We start from the raw sequence: 15,548 nt of genomic DNA on the forward strand, positions 1-15,548 counted from the left end.
CCGACGGCGTCGCGACGACTCGCGGGCGACCGCGCGCGATGACGACGACGCGACCGCGCTCGAGCGCGCGCGCGGGCGGAGGCAGACGGCGGTGACGAGGACGCGAGCGGAGACGCTGGAGGGGAACGATGGGCGGCGCGACGGACGCCGACGTCGACGACTGACGACGACGCGCGACCGCGACGACCGCGAACAGAGGGATGAGCAGAAACGTCTTGGTGACCGTCCTGCGCGTCCTGCCGCTGGCGCTGTACCTGCGGAGCGCGGCGTGTAAGTTTGGCATTCCGATCGCCGGGTGCGACGGCGCGTTGTGCCCGGTCGCCGTCGGTAAGCCGGGGACGTGCGTCCCGACGGCGAACACGCTCGAGCAGTTGGCGTGGTGCGAACACGCGTGGACGCCGTGGGCGAATAAGCTCCTGTCGACGGTTAAGCTGCCGATTAAGGTTCGATGCTCGGCGAAGGATGGGTACGAGTTCGCGAAGATTATCGGCGCGTTGGAGCTCCTCGGGTACGCCGCGCTTTGGACGAATCCCTCGCAAGGGGCGACGATGCTCACGGTCATCATGATCGGGGCGATTCACTTCCACATGACCTTCTTGAAGGATCCGGTGGGGAAGCTCGGGATCCAGTTCGCCCTGCTCTTCGCGTCGCTCGCGATCATGTTCCTCACCGGCAAGCCGAACAAGGCGCAGCAAGTGAAGAAGAGCGCATCGACGCGACGATCCTCGTCTCGCAAGAAGCGCAACTAATTCAGTGATGTTATGACATCTATTAAAACAACAGAAAAAATCGTGTACATTAAAATTTATCCTCTCAAGGATTCGACGCGAGCGCTCGGGTGAGGAACTCATCAACCGTTGGGCACATCGCAGCCGGGAGGCATTCCATGACGTCGAGGAGTTCTTGATCGTCGTTTGAATCGTGAGCCTCGTCGAGCCATTCGAGCACATCCTTGGCGCTGGCTATCATGGCAGAAATATCACAAAGTCGCCCGCTCAGTGTGTCAACTTCCAGTGCATCGGTTGGCGGCGAGGAGTGAGCACCCGGTTTGGAAATGTTCACGGCAATTCCCAACTCACGTCGAGCCGGTTTGAACCATTCGTACAGCTTGTTCACCAGACCGACGTAAATGAGCATCGGCTTGAGCCGATTAAAACGTTCGGACGCATCGAAATCGTCCCAGACTGCCGCCGAATCATTCGTGGCGTACGTTGAAATATGTGTGCATCCATACTTTTTCGCGTGCCGCACCGCGGCGATCAACACGTTTCTTCGAGCGGCGCTCCATTTTTCGTTGGACCACGACACAAGAGAAAGCACGAGCGCGGCTGGGAGCACCGGAGAGAAACTCGATTCCTTGTCTCCCCACAACTCGTCCTCGCCGGACAAGCGAGAGAGCAAACCGTTGAGTTCCTCCAACCCTTTAGTTGGGCTCAGCGAGACTTGATGCACGAGGAGCCGCATCATGTAAGGCAAAAGGTTCATGTTACTCTCCTTGCCACCGCCGCGACAATCGATACTGAAAGAAACGTTCATAGCGAACCGACCTAGAAGTAAACCGATATCCCAAGCGACCTGTCTCGCTCGCGTTGGTGGAGAAATGAAAGCTCCGATGGAGAAGCAATTTTGCCACCAAGTTTCGACGGCAGAGGTGTATGTTGCATCTGCGACCATCGTTCCCATGATGGGAAGCATGTTATTGCACAGAGTCTCACTGTTACGTAACGCAGCCCCTTCCCACTCTCGTTTTGGTACGCGCAGCGCAATATCGGCGCGTTTTGCTGACTGATGACACGAAAAGTGAATTGCGTTGAAATGTGATACAGTGCACACAGTGTGAGACACATCCCCGTTTGCTGACGGCGTTGATGTGAGTTTATTGAAGCAATATATGCCTAGCAGCTCGTTTGGCTTCAGGGAATAACCTTCAAAACATACTCTGCAGACTATGGAGTCATCTTCATTCTCGATGGCCATCGATTCGTATCCCTGGAGAGACCTTGGTGAAGCGGATACGCCGATCGTCGATGCTCCGGGACTTGAAGTATTTGTTATGACCTTCATACCCATTTCTGCCAACATTTGCTCCCGCTTTCTGTGCGCTTTTCGTCGATTTTCTTCGCGCGTCGCGGCTCGCATACCTTCAAGGCACGTTTTCACTGTATCAGAACTGCTCGCGAACGTCTCCAAGCAATTTTCTGACAAAGTTCCCACGTTACGCTCGGTGACAGATTCGAGTTTGTGGAGCAAATCCAGTAAATCGTGATGCTCTTCCATGTCGAGTACGTAACCTTCAGCAACGCCATTCAGGAGCTCAAGAGCGAGTGGTAATCCAGCACGCTCGATTGCCCCGGTCCAACTCGATGTACCACGTTGCCGAGCGCCTTCGGCACCGAAAGCTTCGTACACGATGTACTTCATTATGAAGGAGACTGTGCCTTCAGATTTTATGGCTTCAAGCACGCGTCGACCCGAAACATCTCGTGGAATGGCCTCTGCAAGTCTTGCCGAGCACTCGAGCTCTAGTTGCAGCTCTCCAAATTGCGCGTCATCATCGCTCATCGCATCGAGCTCGATGAGCTTGCGAACAGATTCGTCAAACGTTTTGGCCATCGTATTCCTCGACTCACTCGTGGATCCAGCGAGTCTAGGAATGACACGTGCGAGAATGTCCGCTTCGTGCTTTTCACGATCGTTAATGCACTGTCTGAGTTGAGCCAAGAAGATAGCCACGTGGTTCGTATCTTGATCACGATTTGATAAGGCGATTGTGTGCAACGACGAGCCACTCTTATGAAGTCGAGGAGAGCCAGTTCGTAGTGGTGCAATACTTGTTCCCTCGAGCTCACGTGCGAGAAGACTGTTCGATGACGACGATTGATGAACCTCACTCATCACTCCTTGTTCCACATCGTCTTGTTCTTCTGTGAGTAACGACTCAATGATCGGTAGAAGTTCTTTACCAGAGCGGGCATTCTGAGTGAACGCCTGCGCCGACTCGTCCAATATGCTCGGTAACGCTCCAGTTGCAAGCATACTCTGCCTGTTTTTCTTTATGTAGCAAGCCGAGTGAAGGATATCGAATAATTGCACGTAAGCGTTCGCCCCACCGCTGGCACGTTGCAGTGATGAGTTGCCTCGAATCTTTGGCAAAAGTTGAATCAACGTTCTGAAGCCATTCCCCTCTTGGAAGATTTTTGTTCCAGAAAACTTAGCCTCCACATCCTCATCGTCATGTTGAACCGGTGCAAGTTCATCTACGCGTTCCTCTGTCGCTTCTCCATCCAAGCCGCTTAAACGGAAAGTCACCGCCATCGGTGGCCCGATGGGGTCCGTCGAAGAAGCGCTTCGATGCCGTGTCGCGCCGTTGAATAACGAGGGTATCCAAACTCGCTCAAACACATCCTCTACGGACAAATCCAAACTGATGATTTGATTCGCGACGAGTAACTCCATACCAAAATCATCTTCAACAAGACCAGGCATGTCAAGTTCGCGACATATGAGATTCTTAACGTCCCGCATCAGTGGAGTAGCGCTCATCTGTGCCGTCGAGTATGGATTTCGTGCCATGGTCCCGGGAATGAACTCTTCCTGGGTCGCACTTTTGAGCAACCTCAAGAGATACACCTTGACGGGCGGTGCTTTGGGTAGCACTAGCATCGCAAGTTCGCCCAAAATAACGTGCAAAGGCAGCAGATTTCTGTCAGAGACCATGTTTAGTCCAGTGTGGGCTTCAGCTAGCTTGACGCAAATTCTTGCAATCTGAGGACGCATCAGCTCCGAAGCATCTTCGCACATTGACAGAAGATGATCAAACGTATCAGAAGCACTGATTGCGCTCGGAGCTTGACTGAATCGCAGCGCGCGAGCGCAGAGAGTCGTCCGTACGAGCGTCTCTAGCCCCTTTTCAGTGAATTTGTTCATAAACTGCTTGGACTCCGCAAAAACATCATTGAGAAGAAGTGAAACGGAATGTAAACCCGCCGCAACGTCCACGTTTATCGATGCAAACAAAGCATTCTCAGACACGGTGTATTTGGAACAAAAGTCAAGCTCCTTCTGAAGCATTGCCAAAAGAATCTCCGCGAGTTGGTGAGAGTCGGTAAACTCTGCAATGGTCGCCTCATTGCAAACACAGAGGCTTAATGCGCTAAGAAAGTCTGAGTGTGCGACGTGCTCGGAATCAGGTGTTGCACGCAGCAGTAAACTTCCAACTTTTACGTTCATGTCTTCTCGCACGACATGCTCAAGAATTTGCATGACTTCGTGGCGGACGAGTTTTGATGCGCTGCGCAACGCGCAGATGAGCCATGGAAGCAAACAAGAGACACTACGAGCGTCTCCATCACCGGCTCCTTGCGATACGATCCATTCGTTCAGTTGATTGTCCGCATTTGCACACGAAGTCGTGGCCGCAACAATCTCTTCGAGAATGAAAGAGTTTGTCATTCCTTGTTTGACGAGACCGAGCGCAGGCAACACCGTGTTCTCCGCCAGAGCTGCGTTTGCCACCAGTTGATCTGAACTGAGCGTCCGACACGCGAGATTCATCAGAGACACGCGCTCATTACCTTGCTTTGAACTAATACCAGCTTCCACGCGGTACGTGCTCGAATGGACTAGCTCCTTGAGTAGGAGAATATCTTGATTGTTTTGCGAAACCATGGAGCTGTGCCACGCATTGTTCTGAAACAAAGCTTGCGTTGCCCGCTCGTATGCTGCATGACAGAGATACATTGAAACTTCCTCATTCCGCGCTGCTATGTTGCATAGAATCGTACGCACCGTTTCGCACGCACGCCATCCAGATGTGAGGGGATTGAGCATTCGTTCGAAAAGATACTTGTGCAAGCTGCTGTTGCTGAGCGTACGCACTCCGAGAGGAGTTCGCGAGAGGCTGGTGCAAAGTTTCAGCGCGCATTGAAGATAGTCGTAACACGTTCCGTAATGGCTGGAGAACACATCGGCGCGTTGGACGCTCTCCGAATCGGCGTTTGACAAGTATAGCGAAATCGAGTTGCGAATCGCATTACTTTTATACTTTGCAGCGATGAGTTCAATCCGTTGTCCTTTGCTGACGGAATTGAATAAATGCTCAATATCGCCCGATCCGTCACTCTGCTCGAAAAGAGCTCGTCTCATAGAATTAGCAGTCGAACTGATACTCTCGTTGAGACGCCGCACGGTCTCTGATTGCAACTTCAGTTCTTGAATTGCATCGGAGAGATCTTCTTCATTCCGCAACTGTGGGTAACGTCTACACAATGACGGATGTGCGTGCAAAATTGTTTGAATCTTGGCATACCTGCAGTGTCCGCATTCGCTGCAAATGAACGCATCGAGCTTTTCGTAATTGATATTTCGACAGTGCCTACACTGATACGCATTTTCGCGGCAGTTCGTACAGATTCCATGTTTCGTGTCCGTGACTTGTCGAGCACATCGTGGACACTGCAAAATGGTCATCATCTTTGCTTGGAGGTTCTCGTGGAAAGACTTAAACACGAAGTTCAACGCCGCTGCATCGACTGGTATGTCAAACTTGAGCTCAGCCGTTCGCGCCGTGGCAGAGTATCGCAGGGTTCCGAGATATTGCCACCGAGAAGGATCGAACATGCGCATGGCATTCATGTCCTTGTTCAGCGTCGTGCGCCAAACTTCAACTTCCTTCACATGGATATATGTCTTCAGCTCTGTTATACTCGTGGAAATGGAGTCTATCGTCATCGACTCCTTTAGTTTTGTCATGGCACTGTTTTTCGTGAACGCTTGACTCTTTTTCAATGTATCCAGTGAGTGATTAGTGAAATCCTGACATGCGATGTAAGAAGCTATGTCTCGCATGCTTGAGTCGGTCTCCAACCAGTACTCATCGGCCGCATCTCCGAGTAAAATTTGGCGTTGCTTCAACTCCCGGTAAATGTCGGCTCTTGGATGATCACTGACCCGCAAAAGTACGTCCTTAAGGTCGCCACAAAATTGATCGATGCTTGACTGGTGCGAGGAGATGGCATCCGTGTCTGTCATGATGATGCTCTTCATGAATTCCAGTAACTCGTTTGCGCGATGGCCAAAATCTCTGACGTTTCCCATCGATGACATCAAGACGCCCATGACATCATCTCGATATGTTTCGCATGAATACCAAATAACCTTCAAGATATTTATCGCGGATGTACGGGTTTCGGATTCGACAGCAGCGAGCGCGCATTTGTTCACGATGATGCTCAGATCTTCGATGATTTCCCGCATAATTGAAGTACGGAGGGCGCTGTTTGAGCCTTCAAAATTGAGCGCTTCCACGACGCAAGAGATCAGATCGCACGCTCGTGTGGCGAAAATACTCGGCAGATGTGGCGTGGCTTTCATCAGACTGGCGATGAATTCAGTGGCGAATTCGATGTTTTCAAGAAAGTAGCGCAAGCTTGCGCGGTCCTCTTTTGCAACTGCGACAGCTTGTGTGATAACGTCCTTCATATGCGTCAACTCATCGTAAGAGACTTCGTCCGCGTACCACGGGGATGTGAAACTTTGCTTCGTGAGCTTCTGAAGAGTATGTGTAAAGTTTAGCAAACTCCCAGCCCGCACCAAGACTTTCACACCACCGTCACTATCATCATCCTGGACGAGTTGCTTCAACATCAAAACAGCGTTGTCAGAGCGACCTGCCGGTATGAGCGCAGCTACGCGGGACAACACTGTGAGCCAATCGTGCTTCTCACGTTCAGGTAGCTCCTCCACGTCGAGTGCACGTAGGTGCGTCGACGCATGCAGTATAGTGGAATCAAGGGCGCTGATGATTGTATCGAACGTCTTCTCCGTGGCGCCGATGCTCTTGAGCAGTGCTCCATGGCCTTCTTCATTTGGCATTTCCTCCACTTCGCGCATATCACTGCGTCTTAGCAAATCACAAACCAATGCATATGCATGCAACAGTGCCTCTCGTGCGTCGTTCGCTTTGATATCTTGTAATTGCGAACACTCAGCCGCAATTGCAAGTCTCCAGGTGACTGCGTCATGCTTGAGAACATCCCCGCGTAGGGGTGGGAGCTTACACATTTCGTAATTGATGCACTCCGGATACACATCGCATAATGAGCGAACGAGAATTGCTTTGGAGCTGTGCAGAGTCTGATCACTGGTCTTCATGATGGCCGACACCAGATCCCTGATTCCACTGGATTGTGAGCATTTTTCATGCCTGAGTTCAGTTCTTCCCTTTGACAAGTGGCGGGCTTTATCCAAGCTGACTTCAGGACTCGCCGTGACAAGATGCCAGAGCAGAGTTTCCATGGTTGCTTGACGAATATCCGTTCGGTCTGACTCGATCAAACGATGTACACATCGAACGAGTTTGGGGTCACGTTCGTGCATGAGAATTGCCACGAGGGCGTGCACGATGTACGGAACAACCTCGTACGCATCCCAAGCACCGGCGCCTACTGTGAGCATTGCCGGCAGGCAGTCTGCCAAAAGCGCCAGATACGGCGAAGAGTCCAACAGTGCGTTTGGCCTTCTGATCGCGAGACGACCCAGCTTTCGCAAGGCGCAATAATACTCGAAAAGATCATCATCCGTGACGCAGAGTGGCTGTGAAAGAATTTGAGGACAAATTCTTTCGGCAACCTTGTGCCCGATGAGCAGCGTGGAGTTATCTTTGATGTTCGCAGCTGTGAGCATACTCTCACGCGTGTGTTTGCTTAACACTTTCCAAGCTATGAAGTAGACGGATCGATGCGCGCGTGATTCCAAGGTGACGAAGCACTTTTTCTTCAACATCGACTCGTAGCAAACTCGAAGTTTACTTGATTTCAAATCAAGCTCGCAGTGTCGCAGCGCCTGGATAATCGCGATCGTACCACTCAACCACATCGGTGAATTTGTCGTATCGTTGTCACTCTTACGTATGAAGTGTCGCCTCGATCTGTTCCTGCGAGAAGTGAGTGCTTTGTGAATGGCTTGAGCCTCATTCTCGTTTTCGCTTCGCACATCCACATCTAGAGTAGATTTTTCGCAAGTGTATACCTCGATCCTATCGACTCGAATGCACAGCTGGTTGATGGACTCCGCAACAAAAGTGAGTTTCATAGGTTCAGCACTAGAATGAATTGCCATGGATTCTGCACACGTGAGAGGAACGTCGTACCACCTCTTTGCTTCACGTTCAAATTTGACGCATCGCCCACCGGGAAGAATAAGCTTTGAAGGTGCATAGGACTGCACAGTCATGCCACCTAGATGTAATCGAATTCCTCTGATGACGCGTTGATCTCCATGTGGTAGCTCTAGCGTGAGGTTCGCGTCACCTGAGTTAGGTGACTCGATATGACCGTCTTCTGACTGTAAGATGCTACTTATCGCCGCTGGAAGTGAACCTCGATTGAAAGATCCGCCAAAATTAATACTCGGTGTCACCCTCACAAGTTTTTCAAAGAAATTGTACGGAAACACACTCCAATCCATCGACGGTCTGTCATCTTTCGCATCGATGAAATCACTTTTCGGTGTTGGCAACGAGTGCACTCCTTCGTACGAATTGACTTGCATCGAGCCGTCACTTCTCAAAATGATGAGTGCAGATGGAAATTCCCCTGCACCTGTCCTCTGGTAGCCCGCATAACCAACCACGATTGAAGACGATGCGGCAGCGAAAATCTGTTTGACATCCATTCTATCGACGACGAGAAGAGACGACGATTCGCCCGTGGAATCCACGCGAATGAAGACCCGTCTCGGTCGCTGGAGCGTAGCATCCGGCCCCGCTGTATTTGGCAAACAAAAATCGATCACTCTCGAACATTTGTTGTCGCCTATGCTCAGAGTTTTCTGAACCTCGAGTGACACGTTCGACTGCGACGCGCTGCGAACGACACGGCACATAATAACGTCGCCTTCCCGTGTGTTGATCGTGACCATATCGTGTGTCTCTGAATATGTAGCGATGTGTACTTTTTGCCGACTGTCAACGCAGATTCTGTTGCAGTGGTCCTTCAAATGGAAAAGCGGTCCACCTTGGGGCTTCATCGGCACATCATTGATATGAATGCGACCTTTGGTCGTCGTTACGACATTGCACAAGTGACCACGAAGCGGAGAGTCAAGCCACACCGATGATGTGATGGTGTCGTCTGGTTGACAAGAAACCGTACACACAGGGACGCACGCACTGCGACTCAAATCGTATACAGAGGTGCGATTGGGTGAGGCAGTAGCAAAGAAAGATGTGTGGCCCGGAACCCAAAAGGCATTTATGATGAGATCGAATTCAAGAGCGCCATCTGGGGCTCCCAAACGTAATCTGTCCAGAATTTCTCCACCGGCACTCAGAGTGCAAATCTGTATCTCATGTAAGCCTATGACGGCGAGATAATCCTTGTTCGAGTGGTTGAATGTAACGTTCATTACGTCAAAGCCGATTAAGTTTCTCGAGCATGGTTTAATCCCCACCTTATCGCCGAGACGGACCGATCTACTCTCCGTGTTGGCTGACTGCGCTCCCACGACTACATTCGCATCGAGAATAGAAAGCTTGTCACCTTCCGCAATGGCAAGATATCCGTCTCTCGCACAAGCGACGCCATTTCGAACGATGATACCTTGTAACATGAACTCCTGCGCTTGCAATCGCGTTGGTGGAGGCCCTACCTCGAACGATCCTGCCTTGAAGTTGCGGGCGACATGCAGTGTGTGATTTGCATCTGTGACCATGACCTCACGTGAACTTGTTGAAGTCGATTGTTGGTCGGATCGCGTCACCTCTTCGTCATAAAGCGGCTTAAACCATGAAACGAGTACACTCTCTAACGCCTCAGTCACGTTCGCCTCGTCCAAGGCGACCCGTAAATCTTCAAGTGCTGATGCAGAGCACAGTCGACGCGCAATATTTGGCTCGTGAGATTCTTCATCGTCATCTCCCTCAGAGTCACTGTATGGCTCGATCTCAAAATGGTTCCTTTCTCCCTCAGAACTCGCTCTTCGCGAACCCACATCGTCTAAATCGCGTCTGTTTAAGCAATAACACCTGTTATGCGGCGCCGGACTCGCTCCATCAGCACCACAATCACAGAAAAATCTTGATTTCCTCGAGTAGACCACCCGATGGCCGCTATGGCACGTCTTCGCGCAGTTACTGCAACATCCACGGCTCGCGACGAGATCACAGTCGTAGCAAAAGTACCAATGCTGTTCTTGAAACGACTCTCCACTTGTCACGAACGTGCAGAGGCCGGACGACACGTCCACCGTGTCCTCGTTGCCGTGAGCGACGTTGGAATCTATTTCGTCATCGTTCTCATGATTTGCCAGCAATGTTCTTTCTCGCGTAACCAGTCGAGCCCCTTCGTCAGAGGCTAGAAGCCTTCCCCATAAAGCTGGAAGGGTATTTCTCTGACCAGTATTCTCAACGTCGGGCGGTGGTTGATCAGCGGCGAGTGTTGCCACAGCTGCATCAAGCACAGTATCTAATCGCGCAAGCCTTCTTTCAAGTAATTCCTCAGTGGGATCGTCGTCCATCAAATTTTCCGGCATCACGAGTAGATTTTCCAACTCTCGCTGGAGATTGAGTACACCATGATCTTCGCCGCGCTCACGCCCTAAGTTTTGAGCAACTGGTTGAGATTGACGCCTCACCTCTGCAGCCGCAACTTGCGAGTCACCAGTGCTTTTCAAGGGACGCGACGGTAAAGAATCGCGAATAACGGCCTGTCTCTTACGCAGTACAAAGCTCACGATGCGTAGAGCTGGGATGAATCTAGCAACTTGGTCGTCATCTGCCAAAACTTTAGCCCGCTCCAGAGCGGCGACCAAACTTGTCGCCACCACGCTCGGTCCATTCTTTTGACAGCATAAACCGAGTCGAATCAACGTCAACGGTGCCGAATCTAAAACGAGTTTGTTCGCTTTCGCCGCGACAAAGCGCTCATCTAACAAGAAAGACTCTGGAAACTCGTTGAAAACCATCCGAAGTAGCGTGGGAACGTATCCATGATTGTTATCGTTCACATTGTCATTGCTCGTCATTGTCTCCAGGAACTTGACCACAGAGTCGCGAGTGTCCAAATCGCTGCTGCAAAGACGACTTAAGATGCTTTTCGATACCTCGTTCCGCGGAAACATGCCGAAAACGGCGTCCACCTTGATCAGATTTTCCGCGCTCGAGACTGCAATGGAGTACAGGGCGCTCATGAGCGCGCATGACGCCTCACTTGAAACGTGCAACCATTCCGTACTCTTGATGAAAACCTCGACGACGATGTGTACCAAGTTGTAATTGTTGGTGGAAAATTGCGGCCCGAGGAGCGCACAAGCCCTTTCAGCTTCCAAAGCAACGCACTCAACCATTTCTGCTGTCGTACTTGGACTCAGCGCCTCGAGACAATAATGCGTCAGCAGCCCAGCGCCTAGATTGAGCTTGTTTTCCGCGCGTTTCCGCACATTTCCGAGTGCTTGACGTAGAAACGTGACGCACTGATCAAGATTTGCGCGATAGAGGTTGAGAAACATTGAGTCAGTCTCAGCATTCGGTCTGGAAGTCTCACCACCGGTGACGTGTGCGTCATCGAGAGACTCAGTGAGCGCTTTCATCACCATCGCATCTTCGCTCGACGTAAACGCGCTCAAGTCACCGTCTTCTTGTTCGCACTTCATACGATCGATGATCTTCGCGGACCAAGGCTCGGCGAAGCACCTTGAGATGCACGCACGCAGGACTTCGCACCACCTCCCGACGCATTTGACTTCCAAATCCGCCTCATCCCACCCCTCGATCCGATCCAGAACGAAGACCGCGATCTTCATCACCGCCAAATACGTTTCGTACACCACTTGATCATCGTCCTGCAGAGACGCGCTCAGGGCGTCGACGTTCGAGCTGAACGTCGCGATGCACCCTTCGCACGCGCGCAGCGCCGTCGCTCTCCGCTCTCGCGTCGACCCCACTCCCAACAACTCCTCCGGCGCGTCACCCACCGCGATGATCGACCGCAGACAGTGCGCAGCGAGTGCGTGCGATACCATCTTACTCCCTCCCCTGTGCGCTCGCGCCGCTCGTCTCAACGCTCGGTACAACTCTTTCAACTCGCTCGCTCCCTCGTCCTCCGCCGCGTCGCCGCCCGGGCGTCCTCCAACCGTCGACGTCCTCGCCCCGACGTCCACCTCGGCGACGACGAGCTCGGACCCCCCGACCCCTTCCCGCCCATCGCGCGCGCCCGTCCCATCGCTCGCGCGCCCGCGCGCGCCCGTCGCGGACGCGTCGTCGTCGTCGTCGTTCATCTCGACACGCCGCCCTCGATGTCGTCCGTCTCCCGCTGATTCCATCGCCGTCGCCCCGCCCCACGCCCGGGCGTCGCGCGCGCGACCGCGACGCGCGCGACGCCCGCGCGCGGTCGGTCGAACCCGCCCCTTTCCCGCGTCGTCCGCCGCGCGCGTCGTCCGCGTCGGTGTGTCCCGTCGTCCCGTCGATGGTCATTTAATGCTAACCGACGACCGCGCGCGTGGCGATAAATCGCACGCGGGCTCGATGTCGTCGTATTCAAGACGCGCTAACGGTATCACGCGACACACGACGCGCACGCGCGACGCGGACCATCACCGGCGACGCGTCGACCGTCGCGCGCGCGCGCGCGACGCTCGCTCGCGCGATTCGCGCGCGCGAGGGGGTCGAGGGAATTCGTCGTCGTCACCGCGTCCGTCGCGCCGCGCGCGGGCGACGCGGGGAGGGTCGAGCGTGGAAAGAAAGAGATCTCGCGAGACGCGCCCCGCGAGCATCCGCGGGAGATTGTCGATGGCGAATTTCAGGCTGGACGCGAGGGCGACGCGAGATGCGCGCGCGAAGGATGCGACGAGGGTGATGAGCGCGCGCGCGTCTCCGTCGACGCCGCCGTTGGAGGGCGAGCAGAGGGAGACGTCTGGGGTTGGGGCGTCGGGGGCGAAACGCTCGGCGGGCGACGCGGGCGGGCGGAGAGGAAAGGCGTGTAAACGCGTCGATCGAGACGTCAGTGGACGGTTGTTGGAGGTGGACGAGCGAGGAGAGTTCATGTTTGGGTGCGAGCAGTGCGCGTTCGATCCGGACGGGTGCGAGCGGTGTCTCGGAGGACCACCGGTGCGGAGTGAGTGCCTGTGGGACGAGGCGCTCACGTGGGACGTACCGCCGGTGAAGGTGTACCATCCAACGGAGGAGGAGTGGTCGAACGATCCGTTGGAGTACATAAATTCCATCAGACCGGAGGCGGAGAAGTACGGGGTGTGCAACATCGTGCCCCCGGCGAGTTGGAAACCGGACTTTTGTCTTCCCGGGAAGGAGAAGCTGCGGTTTCGGACGCGCATACAGGCGCTGAACGAGTTGCAAAATCGTCCGGCGGGTCCGAGCGCGCGGGCGCGGGCCAAAATGCTCGAGGAAGAAGGAAACAAAAAAGGATCATCATCATCGAACGCGAGCGGCGTCGCGTCGGGCGGTCGCATGGGTGGAGGCGGTCGTATGGGCGGTGCGTCGCAGGCCGATGCCGATGCCCTGGCGGAGAAGTATGGATTTCAACAAGGATCGAGGCACAACTTGGAGACACTGGAGAGGTACTCGCATTATTTCAAGAAGAAGTATTTCAGTAAGGACGGGCGGCCGGTGGAGAACGTGACGGTGAAGGACATGGAGGGGGAATTCTGGCGCCTCATTGAGAATAACAAGGGTAGAAACGTCGAAGTTATTTATGGCGCTGATATCGCCACCATGGAGGTTGGGAGTGGGTTCGCCAAGAAGGGTAGTGACTCGTGCCCGCCCGGGCAGGAGCGCTACGCCGAAAGTCCTTGGAACGTGTGCAACATGCCGTACAACTCGGAGAGTTGTTTAAGCCACGTTGAGGCGACGACAGGTATCACCGTTCCCTGGTTGTACTTTGGCATGACTCTGTCCGCGTTCTGCTGGCACGTGGAAGATCACAACTTCTACAGTGTGAACTATCATCACTTCGGCGCGCCGAAGGTTTGGTACTCCATTCCAGCGTCGCACTCAAAGCAGTTTGAGGAGGTGATGCGCAAGCGCCTTCCACACTTGTTCCAATCGCAGCCCGATTTACTCCACAGCTTGGTCACCATCCTTTCACCAAAGGTGTTACAAGACGAAGGTATTCCGGTGTATCGCGCTGAGCAACATCCGCGAAGCTACATCATCACCTTCCCGTATGCGTATCACTCCGGTTTCAACACTGGTTTCAACTGTGCAGAGGCGGTCAACTTTGCGCCCATTGACTGGTTGCCGTTCGGCGTCGGCGCCACGGAGCGGTACGCCAGCGATAAGCGGTACCAGTCCGTCGCGCACGACCAGTTGTTGTCCGTACTCGCCGAAAGCGCTCACAAGCATCCGCGCTTCCCGCCAGTGCTCGCAAAGGTGATGAAGGAGCGCATTGATGACGAGGACGAACGCCGAAAGGCTGCCTCCAGCGCGGTCGCTCGAGAAATTCGAATGGAAAACACGCTCGAGGCACCAGATTTTAACGAACGCGACTGCACAAATTGTCTGGCGGATCTGAATTGGTCGTGCGTCACGTGTGCGTGTTCTTTCGCCAAAGGTAATGGGTATGCTTACTGTCTGCGATGTGTCACAGCGTGCAAATGCGACGCGGAGAAGCGCACGCTCTTTTATCGAAACACAATGAAAGAGCTTCGCGACACAGTTTCGCGTATCGAGGGATTATGCAAGCCGACTTAGTTTAAATGTTGTGAAGCAATGTTTTGTGTACAATTTTCCGCCTCTCGCCGCGCCTCTCGCGCGCCTACCAACCGTCGCTAAATCTATCCCCGTTCACCGTCGCCTGAACCTGCGCCCATGAACCGTGATCGTAACTAATCATGTCGTTTCGACTCTGCACGCTGAGCAACAACAGTGGCTTCTGGCTGAGAAGTCGCGTCATGCCCTCGTCGTCCTGGATGTCGAGCTTTTCTCTCAACAACTCAACGTGTCCACGCATGTCTCTTACCTCCCACAACTCGGGGTAATCGGACAAAATCGCGTCCCATCGCAATCGTGGACACGACACTCGAAGCTCACCCACCTTGCGCGCGATCTCCTCGTCGCTCTCGAGCAGCAGGTTCGGCCGCGTCGAGAGCATCTTCGCCAGGTTCGCCTCTGGCAGCAAGTCTCGCATCCGAATAATCTTCATCGCCACGTCTTCCACGCTCGCCGCCAAGCGCACGATGTCCGCCGTCAGGACCTCTCCCACCCTCCTCTCCAAGCCCGGCACGAGCGCGAACAACGTCCCCAACCGCTCCCCGACCTCGTCTTCGCGCATCTCGAGCTCATCCGCCACCGCCTCCACGCACAACCTCAACTTCGCCGCCGCGGTCCACCCCGGGTGCTCGGCGATGTTATCCCTCGACGCGCTCTCGTCGACGATATCGCCCAGTTCCGTCGTTCGGTGCTCCTTACGCTTACTCTCGTATCGATTCACCGACCACGCGTCGCCCGCGAGCTCTCGGAGCGCATCGATCGCGTCGTCGTTCGACCCACGCGCGCGCGCGCGTCCGAGTCGTCGTCCGCGCGTCGCGCGCGCGCGCGG

At 53.9% G+C, this 15,548-nt stretch overlaps 4 protein-coding genes across 4 annotated transcripts; 2 read left to right on the forward strand and 2 right to left on the reverse strand.

Annotated features, from left to right (window-relative positions):
* Positions 1-200: 200 nt before the first annotated feature.
* Positions 201-749, forward strand: OT_ostta03g03370 (unnamed product; the record flags this gene model as incomplete). Its single annotated transcript, XM_003078202.2, has 1 exon — positions 201-749. The coding sequence occupies one exon, from the start codon at positions 201-203 to the stop codon at positions 747-749; it is 549 nt and encodes a 182-aa protein (XP_003078250.2).
* A 64-nt stretch (positions 750-813) lies between these two features.
* On the reverse strand, positions 814-12,273 carry OT_ostta03g03380 (Zinc finger, N-recognin; the record flags this gene model as incomplete). Its single annotated transcript, XM_022984803.1, has 1 exon — positions 814-12,273. One exon carries the CDS (start codon positions 12,271-12,273, stop codon positions 814-816), a length of 11,460 nt encoding a protein of 3,819 aa, XP_022838531.1.
* A 511-nt stretch (positions 12,274-12,784) lies between these two features.
* On the forward strand, positions 12,785-14,701 carry OT_ostta03g03390 (Transcription factor jumonji, JmjN; the record flags this gene model as incomplete). The annotated part of the gene is made up of 1 exon (XM_022984804.1): positions 12,785-14,701. One exon carries the CDS (start codon positions 12,785-12,787, stop codon positions 14,699-14,701), a length of 1,917 nt encoding a protein of 638 aa, XP_022838532.1.
* Positions 14,702-14,765: 64 nt separating this feature from the next.
* On the reverse strand, positions 14,766-15,548 carry OT_ostta03g03400 (unnamed product; the record flags this gene model as incomplete). The annotated part of the gene is made up of 1 exon (XM_003078205.2): positions 14,766-15,548. A coding segment is annotated over one exon (783 nt), but the record flags the coding sequence as incomplete, so codon positions are not given.

Source organism: Ostreococcus tauri (assembly GCF_000214015.3).
Source record: "Ostreococcus tauri WGS project CAID00000000 data, contig chromosome 03, whole genome shotgun sequence".
NCBI lineage: Eukaryota > Viridiplantae > Chlorophyta > Mamiellophyceae > Mamiellales > Bathycoccaceae > Ostreococcus > Ostreococcus tauri.